The sequence below is a fragment of the Moschus berezovskii genome, chromosome 4 (assembly GCF_049115385.1).
Source record: "Moschus berezovskii isolate FMDL1 chromosome 4, NW_MosBer_1.0, whole genome shotgun sequence".
Classification (NCBI taxonomy): Eukaryota; Metazoa; Chordata; class Mammalia; order Artiodactyla; family Moschidae; genus Moschus; species Moschus berezovskii.
In genome coordinates this window covers 110,220,187-110,237,196 of record NC_142463.1, presented here as the reverse complement: position 1 = coordinate 110,237,196, position 17,010 = coordinate 110,220,187, and the positions used below count along the sequence as shown (strand labels likewise).

The 17,010-nt window shown below is 41.2% G+C and overlaps 1 protein-coding gene across 1 annotated transcript in view; it reads left to right on the top strand.

The window, feature by feature from the left end:
* The first annotated feature begins 698 nt into the window (after positions 1-698).
* Positions 699-17,010, top strand: part of LOC129540786 (YY1-associated protein 1-like) — a 39,826-nt gene continuing 23,514 nt past the window's right edge. Inside the window, 2 exon segments of the mRNA XM_088835863.1 lie at positions 699-795; positions 2,828-3,339. Coding sequence (XP_088691989.1) covers positions 2,854-3,339 — 486 coding nt within the window. The 5' untranslated portion in view covers positions 699-795; positions 2,828-2,853.

Here is a 17,010-nt window from a genome sequence, read left to right as displayed (position 1 = left end):
CTGGACACCGGATTAATGCATTAGAAGCTAGAGTCAGGATACCTGATTTCGTCTGATAGCTGTGTATCTTGTAAAAATCACCTGCCCAGCTGAGCCTAAAATATGTCCTGTATAAACCTGAAGGTATAATAGCCATTGTCCCATAGAATTTATTGTAAAGATAAAAAAAGTCACCTTTGATAACCTAAGTGAAAGCATTTTGTAAGGAGAGTGTTATACAGATATGAATAATTACTATGGATTGAATTCAAGACTGCTGCTGCTGCTAAGTCGCTTCAGTCGTGTCCGACTCTGTGCGACCCCATAGACGGCGGCCAACCAGGCTCCCCCGTCCCTGGGATTCTCCAGGCAAGAACACTGGAGTGGGTTGCCATTTCCTTCTCCAGAATTCAAGACTACCTTCTCTTTATTCAGGAAACTGCACTATTTGTAACCCAGGATTTCTCTGTCTTAAATTTTATGAATTCTCCATTTCCTTGGTTGCATATTCCAGGTGTCTTGCAGCGAGGACTGTCAACTTAAATCATTGAACCTTACACTCCCAGTGTTGCTTTGAGTAGGATAGCTCAGTGGACAGAGAAAGCAAGGTAGTGCCTTTAAATATTTTTGCCAACAACGGAAGTACTCGCGCTTTGGCTTCATTGTGCCCTGAAATAAAATGGCGCCCGGGCTGGGCGCGCGCTCCTTGACAACCAGACGCGGCGCACCGCGACCCGGGGACGCGTGAGGGAGTCGCTGCCTTGGTCTGACTTCCGGTGATAAGGAAGCTGAGCTTCCGCGGGAGCGGGACGGCGGGTGAGGGAACGGGTTGCGTCCTGTAGGCCGGGAAGGGGCAGCTTGGAGCGGACGACCGGGCGAAGGACGTTCAGGCTGAGGCGGTCGGGTCTGAGGGCTGGTGCGGGGGGCGTGACAGAGGTAGGGGAGTGAAGACGTCTAGCTGGGAGTGGGGACTGAGTCAGCGCTGGGCGCTGCGGTGAAAAGAGCAGTTTGTGCCCCTTTGTGAAATGTTTGCCCAGGAGGGGTTCGCGCTGGGACTGCCTCCGTATTTGCACTCATTGACCCTGTTGGTTTGACTGCAGCTCTCGAAGAGGGGGCCTCTTTTAGAACCTCTTTTGTGTTTGAAGTGCCTGCGCTGATCCCTGCAGGCTACTGCCTTTCTTCTTTTCATCCCCCGCCCGCCCAACCCCCGCCTTTTTGGACCTCAGTGATTTATCTGAAATATGACTTGCCTAAACTAATGCCACGATCCCTTACCATTCCCTTATCCGAGGAATCTTTACTTGTTAATTTAACTGTGATTATCAAGATAGGGACAAAAGTTCGTTTGGTCTGGGCTGGGAAATCTCTTCCAGTGTCCTGGAGAAACGGAATTAAAGCAGTGTAAAACTGACCTTATAGTTCAAACTCTTAGAACGCAGTTTTGTTGCCGTCCTCTAGTCCAGGTTTTCATCTAGTGCCTTGGTAGATGGGCATTCAGGCCTTACTTGAACATTGTTAGTGATGAAGAACTCACTGTAACACAAGGCAGCATGTTCTATTCGACCTGTCTTATTGAGAATAAAGTTTTTTGGGGTAGAAAGATGCAGTTAGTTTTCATATAATGCTGTTGGTCCAACCTATATAGAGTATGCACAAAACAGAAGTTCACACACTCATTCATTCATTCAGCGAATAGTTACTGATTGTCTCCAATAGGGCAGATATTGCTGAGTACTAGGGGTACTCATTGAAAGAATCGTCACTCAAAAAGCACATAGTTTGTGGGGGGCTGGTGGGAAAGAGCCAAGAAGCAATCATAAAAGTGGTACGTACAAAAAAAGAGGTTTGCAAATAGATGCTATAAGAACACATGAGAAGATAACCTCCACTTTAGGTTCAGTTCAGTTCAGTTCAGTCGCTCAGTCGTGTCAGACTCTTTGCGACCCCATGAATCACAGCACGCCAGGCCTCCCTGTCCATCACCAACTCCCGGAGTTCAGCCAAACTCATGTCCATCGAGTCGGTGATGCCATCCAGCCATCTCATTCTCTGTCGTCCCCTTCTCCTCCCACCCCCAATCCTTCCCAGCATCAGAGTCTTTTCCAGTGAGTCAACTCGTCGCATGAGGTGGCCAAAGTATTGGAGTTTCAGCTTGTTGCCATTAAAGTGTGATCATTGGAATTGAAGTCAACTGTTCAGAAATATAGTACACACAAAAAAATCTCTCTTATTTTCAATACAAAATTTTTGTTAATATAGTCTAACCTTTTTAAACAACCACACTTTGCTTTTGGATTCTTTCTGTTAAGGGAAATGCCTGTTTATGAAAGCAACAATGGCAAACATTTATTGATCTAATGAGTTACTATTTAATGATGGAAGTGCTATTTTTATTTCATTTTATAGCTGAAGAAATGAAATTCAGGTAAAGTAACTTATGCAAGGTCACAAAGCTTACTTGGGAAACAAATCCAGACGGTTTGACTCCACAGTTCTCAACATCACGCTATCCTACCTCCCTGACGGTAATAATAATAACTAACACTTACTAATCATTTACTATTTATTCTTATAGCAACTCCATAAGGTTAGAAAAATGATTGTCTTTTATAGTTGAGGAAAACAAAATTTGGATAGGTGAAGTCACTCAGGCAAGATAACACTCTAATCAGTAATTGGGAGTTGAACTCAGGCATTCTGTCTCTCACTTCCCACCTAATGGGAGATTGTGCATTTGGTGTAAAGTACAGTGTTCATGTTTGAACTTGAATAAGTAAAAGTATGTCTGAGGAAATTTATTACCGTTAATTAATAGGAAAGTGATAAGAACTTGCCTTTATCCTTTCAGGATGGAACAAGAGTGGGACTTGGAAAATGTTGCCCTGCAAGAAGAGAAGAACTACGTTGGCAGAGTCCCCACAGCATCAGGGCAACCAGGAGGAAGATGACTTAGACCTGCAGTCAGCTGTTAAACCAGAATCTGACCAAGCTAAAGGCCTGGGGTCAGTGTCCCTGTCCTGGAGTCCAAGTCATGGCAGAGCAGCTGACCTTGATGTGCAGGATGCAGAAATTCAGCTTGGGATGGAGGACCCATCTTTGAGCTCTAGGATGCTCACCAACAGCACGAATGTTGCAATTCTGGAAGCTGTGGATGTGGCCATCTCTCAGGAAATCACAGTACCGTCCTTGGAGTCTTCCCAGCTTGTAAATACACACATTGGTAAAGGAAAACTCCAGGCCACTAGCTCAAGGAGAGGGAAGAAAATTACACTCAGACCTGGGTCAGTTACTCAAGAAGACAGAGGCGATCATCCTATCACTAAGGAGAAGAGCCTAGTGAAGAAGTCAAGGAAGAAGCAGGTAAGACATGGAAGATCTTTGGCTTACATTTACCTTGTTAGTACCAGCTTGTCATTGCCTTTGCACTTGTCATTGCACTCTCTGTGGTGCCTTTACAAAACAGCATTTCTGAATGGGGAGGCTGGTTGGGTTTGGAAATGGAGCCTTGGTCTTTGTAAGGGTCAGCACTGAACATTATGAATGGGTAGAAACTTTCTTCTCCCCTTCCATTTCCTTCATCATCTTCCGTATTCTTTCCTTTTTTTTTTTAAGGTGTATTTATTTGTTTGGTTGTGGTGTGTCTTTGTTGCTGCACACGGGCTTTCTCTCGTTGCAGAGTGGGGGCTGTTCTCGTCGTCATGTGCAGGCTTCTCACTGCAATGGCTTCTCTTACTGTGGAGCACGGGCTCTAGGTGTACTGGCTCAGTAGTTGTAGCACACAGGCTTAGTTGCCACGCGGCTTAGGGATCTTCCTAGAGAAGGGATCAGGAACCGGTGTCCCTTGCATTGCAAAGTGGATTCTTAACTACTGGACCACCAGGGAAGCCCTCTTTCCTTCCTTTTTATCTTTTCATCTTTTCTGTAGGGATGAACTATGTATGGCCTATTGATATTTGGTGGCTGTTTATGAAGTGGGCCTTGAGGAGGGGCAGCAGCTATAAGGGAGAGACTACTGCTTATGGCATTTGGTAAGGCTCTCCAGAGATGCCATAACCCTTGGGACCTGAAGGATGAATTGTGATTTGATGGAATGGTGGCATGGAGTATCTTAGCTGACGAACAGTCTGAGCAGAGGCAGGAGAGGTAGTGAAAGATGACTTCAGAGTGTTAGATTGTGTTTAGATTGTGATGGACTTTGTTTTTTCTGATTGAATGTTTGAACTTTTCCTGAAGGTTATAGCTCACTAATAACTAAAAGAAGCAGAAGATTTACTTCTGACCCCAGAACGCTTATAATCTAGTTGGGAAGAGAAGACACAAGTGCCTAATTCATTTGGTGCAGTTTAGGACAATATGTGATTGAATGGAAATGAGGTAGACTGGATCTTGGTGGATTGATAGAATTCGATGGTTTAGGGTAAAGGAGTGGAAATAGAATAGCATTTTCTACAAATGTAAAAGTGCTGTGTTTGTATGGGAGCCTAACAGGGTTTCAAATAGAAAAGATAAATTCAGATTACTATACAGAGTCATGCTATTATGCCTTTGAGACCTTGTAAAGTATTGATGTAGGATGTTGGTGGTAAGGATAGAGAAGAAAGGGTATGTCTTAGAGACATTAGAAAGAAAGAAGTAATATTACTCAGAGACTGATAACATTTAATTTATCTGGGTTGGGGGATGGTGAAGCATGCCTTCGTGGGGAGGTATTTGAGGGGTTAAAATGAGTTCAGCTTTAGATATGGGGAATGTGAGGTGACGTTGGGGCCATCAAGGAAAAACAGAAAACTGAGATTGAAGTTTGGCAAGAGGTAGAACTAAAAAAGTTTTGATTGTGGTTCTTCTCATGGAAAGGAACATGGCAGAAAATGATAGAGAAGGCAAAACTTGAGAAGTATCAATAATAGTGGAAGTCATCCTTGACTTGATGAGTGGAAGACTCATCCTTGGCAGGAGAGTTTTAAGTGCAGGTACTTTATTTATTTATTTGTGTAATAAAGTTTTATTAAAATATAAAGGAGATAGAGAAAGCTTCTGACATAGACATCAGAAGGGGGCAGAAAGAGTACCCCCCTGCTAGTCTTCAGCTGGATGTTATATAGTCACTGCTGCTGCTGCTACTAAGTCACTTCAGTCGTGTCCGACTCTGTGTGACCCCACAGACAGCAGCCCACCAGGCTCCCACGTCCCTGGGATTCTCCAGGCAAGAACACTGGAGTGGGTTGCCATTTCCTTCTCCAATGTGTGAAAGTGAAAAGTGAAAGTGAAGTCGCTCAGTCATGTCTGACTTGTAGTGACCCCATGGATTGCACCCTACCAGGCTTCTCCGTCCATGGGATTTTCCAGGCGAGAGTACTGGAGTGGCTTGCCATTGCCTTCTCCGGCAGGTACTTTATTTAAAACTTAGTGACAAAGGAGATACAATGATACCTGAGAAAAATATTACATTTAAAGGTTGATCTTTGAGAGTAGATTTAGGAGAGATTTGGGAAAAGGAAATCAAATGATGAAATTAAAGAGGGAAGGATGAAAGTCCCCGTGATAATTTGTGCAGTGGAGTGGAAATGGAAATAGCTCGTCTTGCAAGCAGATGACTTAAATTTTCTCCTTGGCTGTGGTGTGTTTGTGACATGAAGACGAGAAGGAATGGAAGGAAATGAAGAATTAAAGTGCTTGAGATGAAATGTGAAATTAAGTAGGGGTTCAAGGGGGTTTAACTGTCAGTTAATATCCAAGAATAGATAAATAAAATAAAAAATATCAAATGTAGATAAAATATACTTTTTTGTTTTAGTATTATCAGTAATACTACTACCCCTCATTAATCTGGATAATTGAAAGTTGATTCTCCCACCTTGTAATACTTCTGTTAGCTGTATGTACAAGTAATACCACCATCGCAGTGGCTCTGTGATAAATAAAATCTGCCTGCCAGTGCAGGAGATGCGGGTTTGGACCCTGGGTCAGAAAGTTTTCCTGGAGAAGGACATGGCAACCCACTCCAGTATTTTTGCCTGGGAAATTCCATGGACAGAGGAGCCTGGTAGGCTATAATCCATGGGGTTGCAAAAGAGTTGAACACAACTTAGTGACTAAGCAAATAATACCAGTAAAAGAAGTACATTTTGACTCCCTTTTACCAACCCCCCCCACCAAGTAACTTTTTTTGGCCAAACAGAAAAGTCGCATAAAAAGCAGAAAGGAAGAAAGATTGAAAATTCATATACGCGCATTTTGGAAAATATCGAAAAGTTGAAAGAAAAAAGTAAAAATCACTCATAATCTTGCTACTCAGAGTAAAAGTGAAAGTTACTCAGTCGTGTCTGACTTTTTGCAACCCCGTGGATAGTCCATGGAATTCTCCAAGCTAGAAATACTGGAGTGGGTAGCTGTTCCCTTCTCCAGGGGCTCTTCCCAACCCAGGGTTCAAACCCAGGTCTCCCACATTGCAGGCAGATTCTTTCCCAGCTGAGCCATCAGGGAAGCCCAAGAATATTGGAGTGGGTGACCTGTCCCTTCTCCAGGGGATCTTCCCGACCCAGGAATCGAACCGGGGTCTCCTGCATTAACAGGCAAATTCTTTACCAGCTGAGCTACCAGGGAAGCCCCAGAGTAATTGCTGTTAAAATTTAGTGCCTATTCTTTTTGTTGTTTTGCTTTTGTTTAAGTAACATTTTGGTTTTTTGATTATGATTATGTGTTTTCCCATGGTCATGTATGGATGTGAGAGTTGGACTGTGCAGAAAGCTGATCACCGAAGAATTGATGCTTTTGAACTGTGGTGCTGGAGAAGACTCTCAAAGAGTCCCTTGGACTGCAAGGAGATCCAACCAGTCCATTCTAAAGGAGATCAGTCCCGGGTGTTCATTGGAAGGACTGATGCTAAAGCTGAAACTGCAATACTTTGGCCACCTCATGGGACAAGTTGACTCACTGGAAAAGACTCTGATGCTGGGAAAGGTTGGGGGCAGGAGGAGAAGGGGACGACAGAGAATGAGATGGCTGGATGGCATCACCAACTCGATGGACATGAGTTTGAGTGAACTCTGGGAGTTGGTGATGGACAGGGAGGCCTGGCATGCTGTGATTCATGGGGTCGCAGAGAGTCTGACACGACTGAGCGACTGAACTGAACTGAACTGATGTGGGGAAAAAAGCAGAAAAAAAATTAGATTATTTTGAAGTATCAGCATTGTATTACAGTCGATATACACTGTTAAATTATGTTTCTAGGCTGCAGGTGTTAGTGATTAAACCTTTTTTCTGGATTGGTGTTTATTCTCACAGAATTTTAATTGTTTTTTAAAATTGATTTACATACCCTCATTTCTCCTTGAGTCTTTTTTTCTCCTTTCTTTGCCTTCTAAAAATGATTAACTTTGGTAGATTTCAGCTTACAATTAGTTGGTTTTTACAGTTTCAGCTAATTATTTTCATGTTACCAATTTGAAGCTGTTAGGCTGGCAGTAAGCGAATTACTTCTTGGATTGATCCCTTGATCATTAAGTAGTGTCCTTCCTTATCTCTTATAATATTCTTTATTTTAAGGTCTAGTTTATCTTGTATGAGAATTGCTATGGAATGTCTTTTTCCATTCTCTCACTTTCAGTCTATATGTGTCTCTAGGTCTGAAGAGTGTCTCTTGTAGACAGAATGTATATGGGTCTTGTTCCTGTATCCATTCAGGAGTCTATGTCTTTTGGTTGGAACGTTTTATCCATTTACATTTAAAGTAATTATTGATCTATATGTTCCTACTGACATTTTCTTAATTGTTTTGGATTTGTTTTTGTAGGTCTTTACCTTCTCTTGTGCTTCCTGTCTGTAGTAGTACCTTTAACATTTGTTGTAAAGCTGTTTGGGTGGTGCTGAATTCTCTTTTAACTTTTACTTGTCTGTAAAGCTTTTGACTTCTTCAATATTGAATGAGATCCCTGCCAGGTAGGGTAATCTTGGTTGTAGTTTTTTCACATTCAGTACTTCAAATATAGCCTGCCATTCCCTTCTGGCCTGCAGAGTTTCTGCTGAAAGATCAGCTGTTAATCGTATGGGGTTTCCCTTGTATATTGTTGTTCAGTTGCTAAGTCGTGTCTGACTTTTTGTGATCCCACAGACTGCAGCATGTCAGGCTTCCCTGACCTTCACTATCTCCTGGAGTTTATTCAAACTCATGTCCGTTGAGTTGGTGATGCCATCCAACCATTTCATCCTCTGTCGCCCCCTTTTCCTCCTGCCATCAGTCTTTCCCAGCATCAGGGTCTTTTCCAGTGTGGCCAAAGTATTGCAGTTCGACTTCAGCATCAGTTCTTCCAGTGAATATTCAGGATTGATTTCCCTCAGGATTGACTAGTTTGATCTCCTTGCTATCCAAGGGTCTCTCAAGAGTCTTCTCCAGCACCAGCATTTGAAAGCATCAATTCTTTGGTCTCAGCTTTCTTCATGGTCCAACTTTCACATCCATACATGACTACTGGAAAAAACGTAGCTTTAACTGTACAGACCTTTGTTGGCAAAGTAACGTCCCTGCTTTTTAATATACTTTCTAGGTTTGTCATTGCTTTTCTTCCAAGGAGCATCTTTTAATTTCATGGCTGCAGTCACCATCTGCAGTGATTTTGGAGCCCATGAAAATAAAATCTGTCACTATTTCCACATTTTCCCCATCTCTTTGCCATGAAGTGATGGGACTGGATGACATGATCTTCGTTTTTTTGAATATTGAGTTTTAAGCCAGGCTTTTTCACTCTCTTCTTTCACCCTTATCAAGAGGCTGTTTAGTTCCTGTGCTTTCTGCCATTAGAGTGGCATTATCTGCATATCTGAGGTTGTTGATTTTTCTCCTGGCAGTCTTGATTTCAGTTTGTGAGCTATCCAGCCAAGTGTTTAAAGCTGATTGCCGAAGAATTGATGCTTTTGAACTGTGGTGCTGGAGAAGACTCTTGAGAGTCCCTTGGACTGCGAGGAGATCCAACCAGTCCATTCTAAAGGAGATCAATCCTGGGTGTTCATTGGAAGGACTGATGCTAAAGCTGAAACTCCAATGCTTTGGCCACCTCATGCGTCGAGTTGACTCACTGGAAAAGAGTCTGATGGTAGGAAGAATTGGGGGTGGAAGGAGACGGGGACAACAGAGAATGAGATGGCTGGATGGCATCACCGACTCGATGGACATGAGTTTGAGTGAATTCCGGGAGTTGGTGATGGACAGGGAGGCCTGGCGTGCTGTGATTCATGGGGTCGCAAAGAGTCGGACACGACTGAGCGACTGAACTGAACTGAACTGAACTGAACTCTGTCTATAAGTTAAATAAACCAGGTGCTCTCCAATTTACTTATTGCTTTTCACTTGCTGCTTTTAATATTTTTTCTTTGGTTTTATTTTTTGTTAGTTTGATTAGTATGTGTCTTGGTGTGTTTCTCCTTGGGTTTATCGTGAATGAGATTTTCTGTGCTTCTTGGACTTGATTGACTATTTCTTTTCCCATGTTAGGAAAGTTTTCAACTATAATCTCTTCAAAAAATTTCTCAGACCCTTTTTCTCCTCTTCTTCTGGGACCCCTATAATTCGAATGTTGTTGTGTTTAGTATTGTTCTAGAGGTCTCTGAGACTATCTTCAATTTTTTTCATTAGTTTTCGTTCATTCTGCTTTTCAGCAGTTATTTCCACCATTCTATCTTCTAGCTCACTTATATGTTTTCTACCTTAATTATTTGAGTATTGATTTTTTTCTAGAGTATTTTTAATTTCAGTAATTGTATGTCCCTGTTTATATTTTATTTCTTCTAGGTCCTTGTTAAATATGTTCATTGATTCTGTCACTTTTTCCATTCTGTTTTCCAGGTTTTGGATCATCTTTACTATTATTACTCTGAATTCTTTTTCAGGTAGTTTGGCTATTTCCTCTTCATTTATTTGGTCTTGTGAGTTTTTACTTCGTTCCTTCATTTTCACAATATTTCTTTATCTTTTCATTTTTTGGTAAGTTACTGTATTTGAGGTCTCCTTTTCCCAGGGTTTAGTGTTGTGTTCCTTCTTCCTTTTGGTTTCTGCCCTCAATGGATGAGATTGGTCCAGTGGGTTGTGTAGGCTTCATGGTGGGAGGGACTTGTTTGAAGGAGGGAAGGAACTTAGGTTAGTAAGGAGAATAGGTGAGATGAATCAGCTGTGGTAAGTGATTTGTACACTGGCACTGAGGGAAGAAAAGAAAGACTAAGTTATGTAAAAACTGCAGAATAGGGAGTTCCCTGGTGTTCCACTGGTTGGAAATCTTTGCTTTCACTCCTGTGGGCCTGGGTTCAATTCCCGGTCAGGGAACTAAGATATTGCAAGCTTTGTGTCATGGTCAAAAAATAAATAAAAAATAGAATCTTCAGAATAAGTGTGCTTTATTGGAATAGATTCTTATGGTGCTGAACATCTTAAATATTCTTTAGAGATATGAGTTCACGGTTGGGAAAAAGTGTGTGAAACATTTTCTTTTCCTGGAGGAGGCAAATGATGACAATCCAGAGTATAATTTCCTGGAAGAACTTGATGAACCAGATGCAAAGGATTTCTGCACTGACCAGGTAGTAAGAATCACCAGTGAGTCTGTTTATTATGCGTCGTGCTCTTGACTTTTCCACATCTACTTTTGTTTACTTTGCAGATTTTTGAGGGTGAAGCTTGTAGCCCATTGAGATTAAGACATTTAAGTTTCCTCTACCATTAATTTCTATAATTCTTTAAATTTACATATATATTCAGGAATCCTTTCAGTTACTCATTTATACATCCCACAGTCACGTATTGAGTCAAGTATTTGGCAGCGATTGTACCGAAATGAGTAAGACATGGCCTCTGCGTGTAGGATGTCAGCTTAGTAGGGGGATACAGACAGGAACAGCTACAGTACAAAGTGATAGTTGCTATAATAATAGCTTGTGTATACGGTACCCTGGTGGCCTAGAAAAGGGTGTATAGTGTCCTGTGCATACTATGGCTTAGGGAATGATTCACAAAATGAGATGTTTCATCTTAGTTTAGAAGGAGCAATAAGAAATTTTTGGCGAATGGGGCTAGAGAAGGATATTGCAAATAGAAGAAAGTCTGCAGATCATGAAATTATGAAACAACAATACATGTGTTTTGAAAATAGTAAGTAGTTTGATTTAGTTGTCTGAGTGAGTGATGATAGAAAAGTTAAGCAGTGTTCAGGTCTTGAAGAACCTTAGATTTGATTTTTGATCGGTCAAAAAGGAGAGCTCAAAGAGTTTTAAGCAGGAAATCAGTAGGAACTGACTAGGATTCTAGAAACATCACTTTGATTTAATGCCAGTTTAATTTATTGATTTGGTGAGTAAAGAGAGCAAGATTGGAGGCATGTGAAACAGATAACTTGGCTTGAGTCATTTTTTAAAAAATTATTCCGTTGCTAGTTTGCCAATAATGGATAACATGTTTCAGGAACTGTTGATTTGTGTCCCCTGTCCTGGGATAGTAAACACCACATGGTGAGGGTAAAACGTTGGCTGTTGACAAGGTTATGAAGAAAGCTTTATCGTATGCCAAAGTGTTCATTATGTACCTAAACAATGCGAGTCTTTGTCCAAAGAGAATTATGTGAGCACAGTCCTTTAGGACTTAACGTTTTGTTTTGTTACTTTAGTTCATCTTTTATGTCATTTGAGATTAGAGTGCCATTTTCTTTATGAAGGTCTTCCGTTTATTTTGGAATGTTATGACAGTTAAGGTTAGAGGAAGCATCGAAAGGAAAGTACCAAGAATCAAACAAAAAGTACAGAAAGAAAAGACTGGAGGATTCTTGCAATAAAGTAAACTAGAGAAAAGAAACTGTTATTAAAAAAATCATAAGGAAGACAAAATACATTTATAATACTGTATTTATTGATACTGTAAGTTTATATTGTCTGTTTACAGGGTAAATCATCTGTCATTATATTAATATTGCCTTATATGATACAGAACGGTGTAGGCATACGTGTCAACTGGACATGAAAAAGGAAAAGATGATGTGATAAAGAAATTCATATTTATTTACTAGTATAAGGATTCATGCATTGATAATGAAGAAGCAACACTATGATGGCTTGATGATAGCCTAGTGTAATTGATAGGATTGCTTCATGGTACCCTGGCCTATAGATGAATGAATTGTTACAGAAATTTTATGGCATACACTATTATAGTCCTTTAAAAAACTAAGATCAGGTCCCATCACTTCATGGCAAACAGAAGAGGGAAAAGTGGAAGCAGTGACAGATTTTATTTTCTTGGGCTCCAAAATCACTGCGGATGGTGACTTGGTGACTGTAGCTATGAAATTAAAAGATGTTTGCTCCTTGAAAGGAAAGCTGTGACAAACCTGGACAGCATATTAAAAAGCAGAGACATTGCTTTGCCGACAAAGGTTCGTATAGTTAAAGCTATGGTGTTTTCAGTAGTCATGTATGTTTGTGAGAGTTGGATCATAAAGATGAGTGGGCATTGAAGAATTGATGTTTTTGAACTGTGGTGCTGAAGAAGACTCTTGAGAGTCTCTTGGATGGCAAGGAGATCAACCCAGTCAATCTTAAAGGAAATCGACCCTGAATTTCATTGGAAGGTCTGAAGCTGAAGCTTCAATACTTTGGCCTCCTGATGCAGAGAGCCAACTCTTTGGAAAACACCCTGATGCTGGGAAAAATTGAACGCAAAAGAAGAAAGGGACAGCAGAGGATGGCATGATTAGATAGCATCACCACTCAGTGGACATGAGTTTTAGCAAACTCTGGGAGATAGCAGAGGACAGGGAAACCTGGCGTGCTGCAATCTGTGGGATGGCTAAGAGTCAGACATGACTTAATGACTGAACAAAAGTAACATTTAGTCAATATTCATGTACGGGATTGTAAACATTGTTACATTTTTAAAAATATGAGAGGCTGATACAAGGTTTCTCTGATTATAAGAGAGAGGCGTACTGTAAGGTAATGTAACTCTTTGAAAGCAAAGTTATAAATCAGTAATAAAGCTAACGCATTGTCAATTTTATATTAAATATCACTTTATGTAAGGGTAGGCTATTCATTTCAGTATAAGTCTTGCACATGATGTTCTAATACTTAGGCAATGATAATAATGATGACACAAAAGCATCTTCTACAGTTCTTCCCATGCAGTTATTAGATTTTCACATAAAGACACACATATATACACAATAGATAAGTTTATTAACTGTTGGCATGGTGACTATTTACTGTTCATTAAGTAGAAGTGGATCTTCCCTGGTGGCTCAGACAGTAAAACGTCTGCCTACAATGCCTACCATGTGGGAGACGCAGGTTCAATCCTTGGGTCGGGAAGATCTCCTGGAGAAGGAAATGGCAACCCACTCCAGTATTCTTGCCTGGAAAATCCCATGGATGGTGGAACCTCGTAGTCTACAGTCCATGGGGTTGCAGAGTCGGACATGACTGAGCGACTTCACTTTCAAAGTAGAAGTGGACCATGAAAAAGACCTTTATGCTCCTTGTCTTCACATTGAGTCAGCTGAGGAGGAAGAGGAGCAGGAAGCAGGGTTGGTCTTGTTGTTGCAGGGGTGGTGAGACTGGAGAGGTAGTGGACGCAGAGGAGGAAGCAGAGAGTGACATTGTGGAAATACATTGTAATTTTTGTCTGACTTTTTTGCTTTTTCATTTCTCTAAAAATGTTTCTGTATGGTACCAGTCCGTCTCCCACCATGTGCTTTGGTTTCAGAGTCTATATCATGAAGGCTCCATGTAAAAGAAATCAAAAGCAGTCTTGAATAATCAGAACTCTTCTGCCAGATTGTCTAATGTCAGTTTGATTTCTGACACAGCTTCTCCTATGTCTTCTTGCTCATGATCTGGCACTGGTCTGGAAGCAGTCCTCTCCATCAAGTCATCTTCTGTTAATTCCTCTGGGGTGGGGTCTGTTAGCTCTTGAATTTCTCTAAGATCCAAAACTTGAATCTCTTTACCCCCATCTTTTTGGGGCCATATTCACAATCTCTTTCCTGATTTCTTTGATTGGCTCTGTCGTAAATCCTGTGAATTCATGCATGACTTCTGAATATGGTTTTCTCCAGTGGGGATTTATTGTTGCAGGTTTGGTGGCTTTCTTGGCTTTTTCCCTAGCAGTATTGGCATCTTCAGTAGTGTAATCCTTCCTCCAGACTTTCATGATGTTCTCTCCGTAGGGGCACTTGTGTATTGGTGATAATCCTTTCCATAGAGTATAATGTGTAATGCGCCTTTAAGGTCCTTATGACCCCTGATCTAAAGGCTGAATTGGAGACAGGTTTGGAGGCAAGTAGACCACTTAGATGCCTTCAGTGTTGAATTCATGGGGTTCTGGGTGGCCAGGGGCACTGTCCGAAAAGCTTAAAAAACAAGGGATTTCCTGACTTCAGGGACAAAGCATTGATGGAACCAATCCAGAGAAAGGGCCTTCTTTTCTTTTTTTTTAATATCCAAAGACTGGTAGCTCCGGTTTTATCTTTTCCCTTCAAGGCTCTGGGGCGAGCAGCTTAATAGAGAAGGGCAGTCCTGGTCATAAACCTGACTGCATTTTCACAGAACAGTAGACTTAGTTTCTCCCTTCCTGCCTTAAATCCTGGTGCTTGCTTCTCTTTCTTACTAATTAATGTCTTTTGTGGCTTTTTTTTTTACCCCTTCTCCAGATTAGGGCATTTTCGTCTGCACTAAAAACCAATCAGGCAGATACTCCTTCTCCTCAATGATTTTCTTAATGCCATCTGGGAACTTGCCTGCTGCCTCTGCATTAGCAGAGGCTGCTTCTCCTGTTATCTTGACAGTTTTTAAGCCAAACCTCTTTCTAAAATTATCAAACCATCCTTTATTGGCATTAAATTCTCTAGCCTTATGTCCTTCACCTTCCTTTTGCTTTAAATTGTATAATGACTTTGCTGTTTCTCAAATAGTGTCAGATAGGTATGTCTTTCTTGTAGCAATCCTCCACCCACATAAAAGTTGCATTCTCAATATAAGATTAAAAAGTATTTTGCAAAAAGCACTAGGTTTTTGCACCTGCTTGTGTAGCTTCAGCTATGGCTTCATGAATTTCCTTTTCTTTCTTACAAAGGTCCTTAAACTGGCTTTGTTTATCTTGAAATGGTAGGAGATCACAGCTGCAGACTGCAGTCTCTGGTCCCTGTCAAGCAATTCAGCATTCTCTTGTAATGTCATGACTGTGCTTCTTGGGAGCACTTCCAGCATCACTAGCAGCACTTCATGTGGGTCCCATGGTTATTATTCAAGGTCTGTGGTATTGTGCTAAACTTGATGAAGAATACTCAAGAACTGCAAGAGATCACTTTTTACTATAGTATGCAGTCACAGAGTTTGGAAAGCTTCCTGTGGTTACATATGTTTTCTTTCCACGTGAGCATTTTCATGGCCTCTCTGATGTGGCCTTTCAATCTGTTTGGGGAACTGCGTGACAGGGAGTTCATCAATTCTGCAGATAGTGTGTCCTACTCTCAAACACTTCCTCAGTTAACGTTTTCCTTACTGAACCTGAATCTATCTTTTCTATTTCTCTCTTTGTCCATTGTTGCTAAGAATATAACTTACCCCCAAATGTGCATAGTATGTTTCTGTTCCTACATTTTTTTCTTTACTGTGCTAAATATACCAAGTTTCTTCAGTTCAGTTCAGTTCAGTTCAGTCGCTCAGTCGTGTTCCCACACTTCAACCCTCAGGTTCTTCTGGATTCTAGCCTTTGCTTTTAAGAAAATTTCTCCCTTATTACATTTTATGAAACTTTTCAAACGTATGGAAAAGTTGAAAGAATTGTACAGTGGACACCCATATTCTCACCTCCTACTCCTACATATGTTAATTATGCAGCTCTTCACTTATTTCTCTATCCATCTCTTAATCCTTTTTTTTTTTTTTTTAGCATTTCATAGTGAGTTGTAGCTATCTAAACATTTCATCATGCATATCATGAATTAGGGGTTTCCCAGGTGGTGCTTGTGGTAAAGAACCCACCTGCCCATGCAAGAGACATAAGATAGCACAGGTTCAATCCTTTGGTCGGGAAGATCTCCTGGAGAAGGGAGTGACAACCCATTCCATTATTCTTGCCTAGAGAATCCCATGGAAAGAGAAACCTGGTAGGCCACAATCCATTGGTTCACAAAAAATCAGACACGACTGAAGCGACTTAGCTCACATGCATCGTGAATTAGAACTGAATATTGTTTACAGTTTTTCTTTTTAGGTATGTTCCGTCTAGTCAAGGCTATGTTTTTTCCAGTGGTCATGTATGGATGTGAGAGTTGGACTGTGAAGAAAGCTGAGCGCCGAAGAATTGATACTTTTGGACTGTGGTGTTGGAGAACACTCTTGAGGGTCCTTTGGACTGCATGGAGATCCAACCAGTCCATTCTAAAGGAGATCAGTCCTGGGTGTTCATTGGAAGGACTGATGCTAAAGCTGAAACTCCAATACGATAGCCACCTCATGTGAAGAGCTGACTCACTGGAAAGGACTCTGATGCTGGGAGGGATTGGGGGCAGGAGGAGAAGGGGACGACAGAGAATGAGATGACTGGATGGCATCACTGACTCCATGGACGTGAGTATGAGTGAACTCTGGGAGTTGGTGATGGACAGGGAGGCCTGGCGTGCTGTGATTCATGGGGTCGCAGAGAGTCGGACACGACTGAGCGACTGAACTGAACTGAACTGAATACACATTATTGTATAGAAATCTTCAGTGTACTATTCAGTGAGGTTTGATGAGTGAAACCCCTAACAAGATAGATATTTATCACCCCAAAAGTACCTACTGGCCCCACGAGATCAGTACCCTGACCAGTCTCCCAGGTGCAACCACTATTTTGTGTTTCTCTATCACAGATTAGGTGTTTGCCTGTTTTAAAACTTCATGTAAATGGAATCATGTAGTATGTGTTGTGTTGTGTAAGGCTTCTTTCATTTAGCATGTTTCTGAGATTCATGTGTATTGCTTGTATTATTTAATTTGTTCCTTTTTATTGCT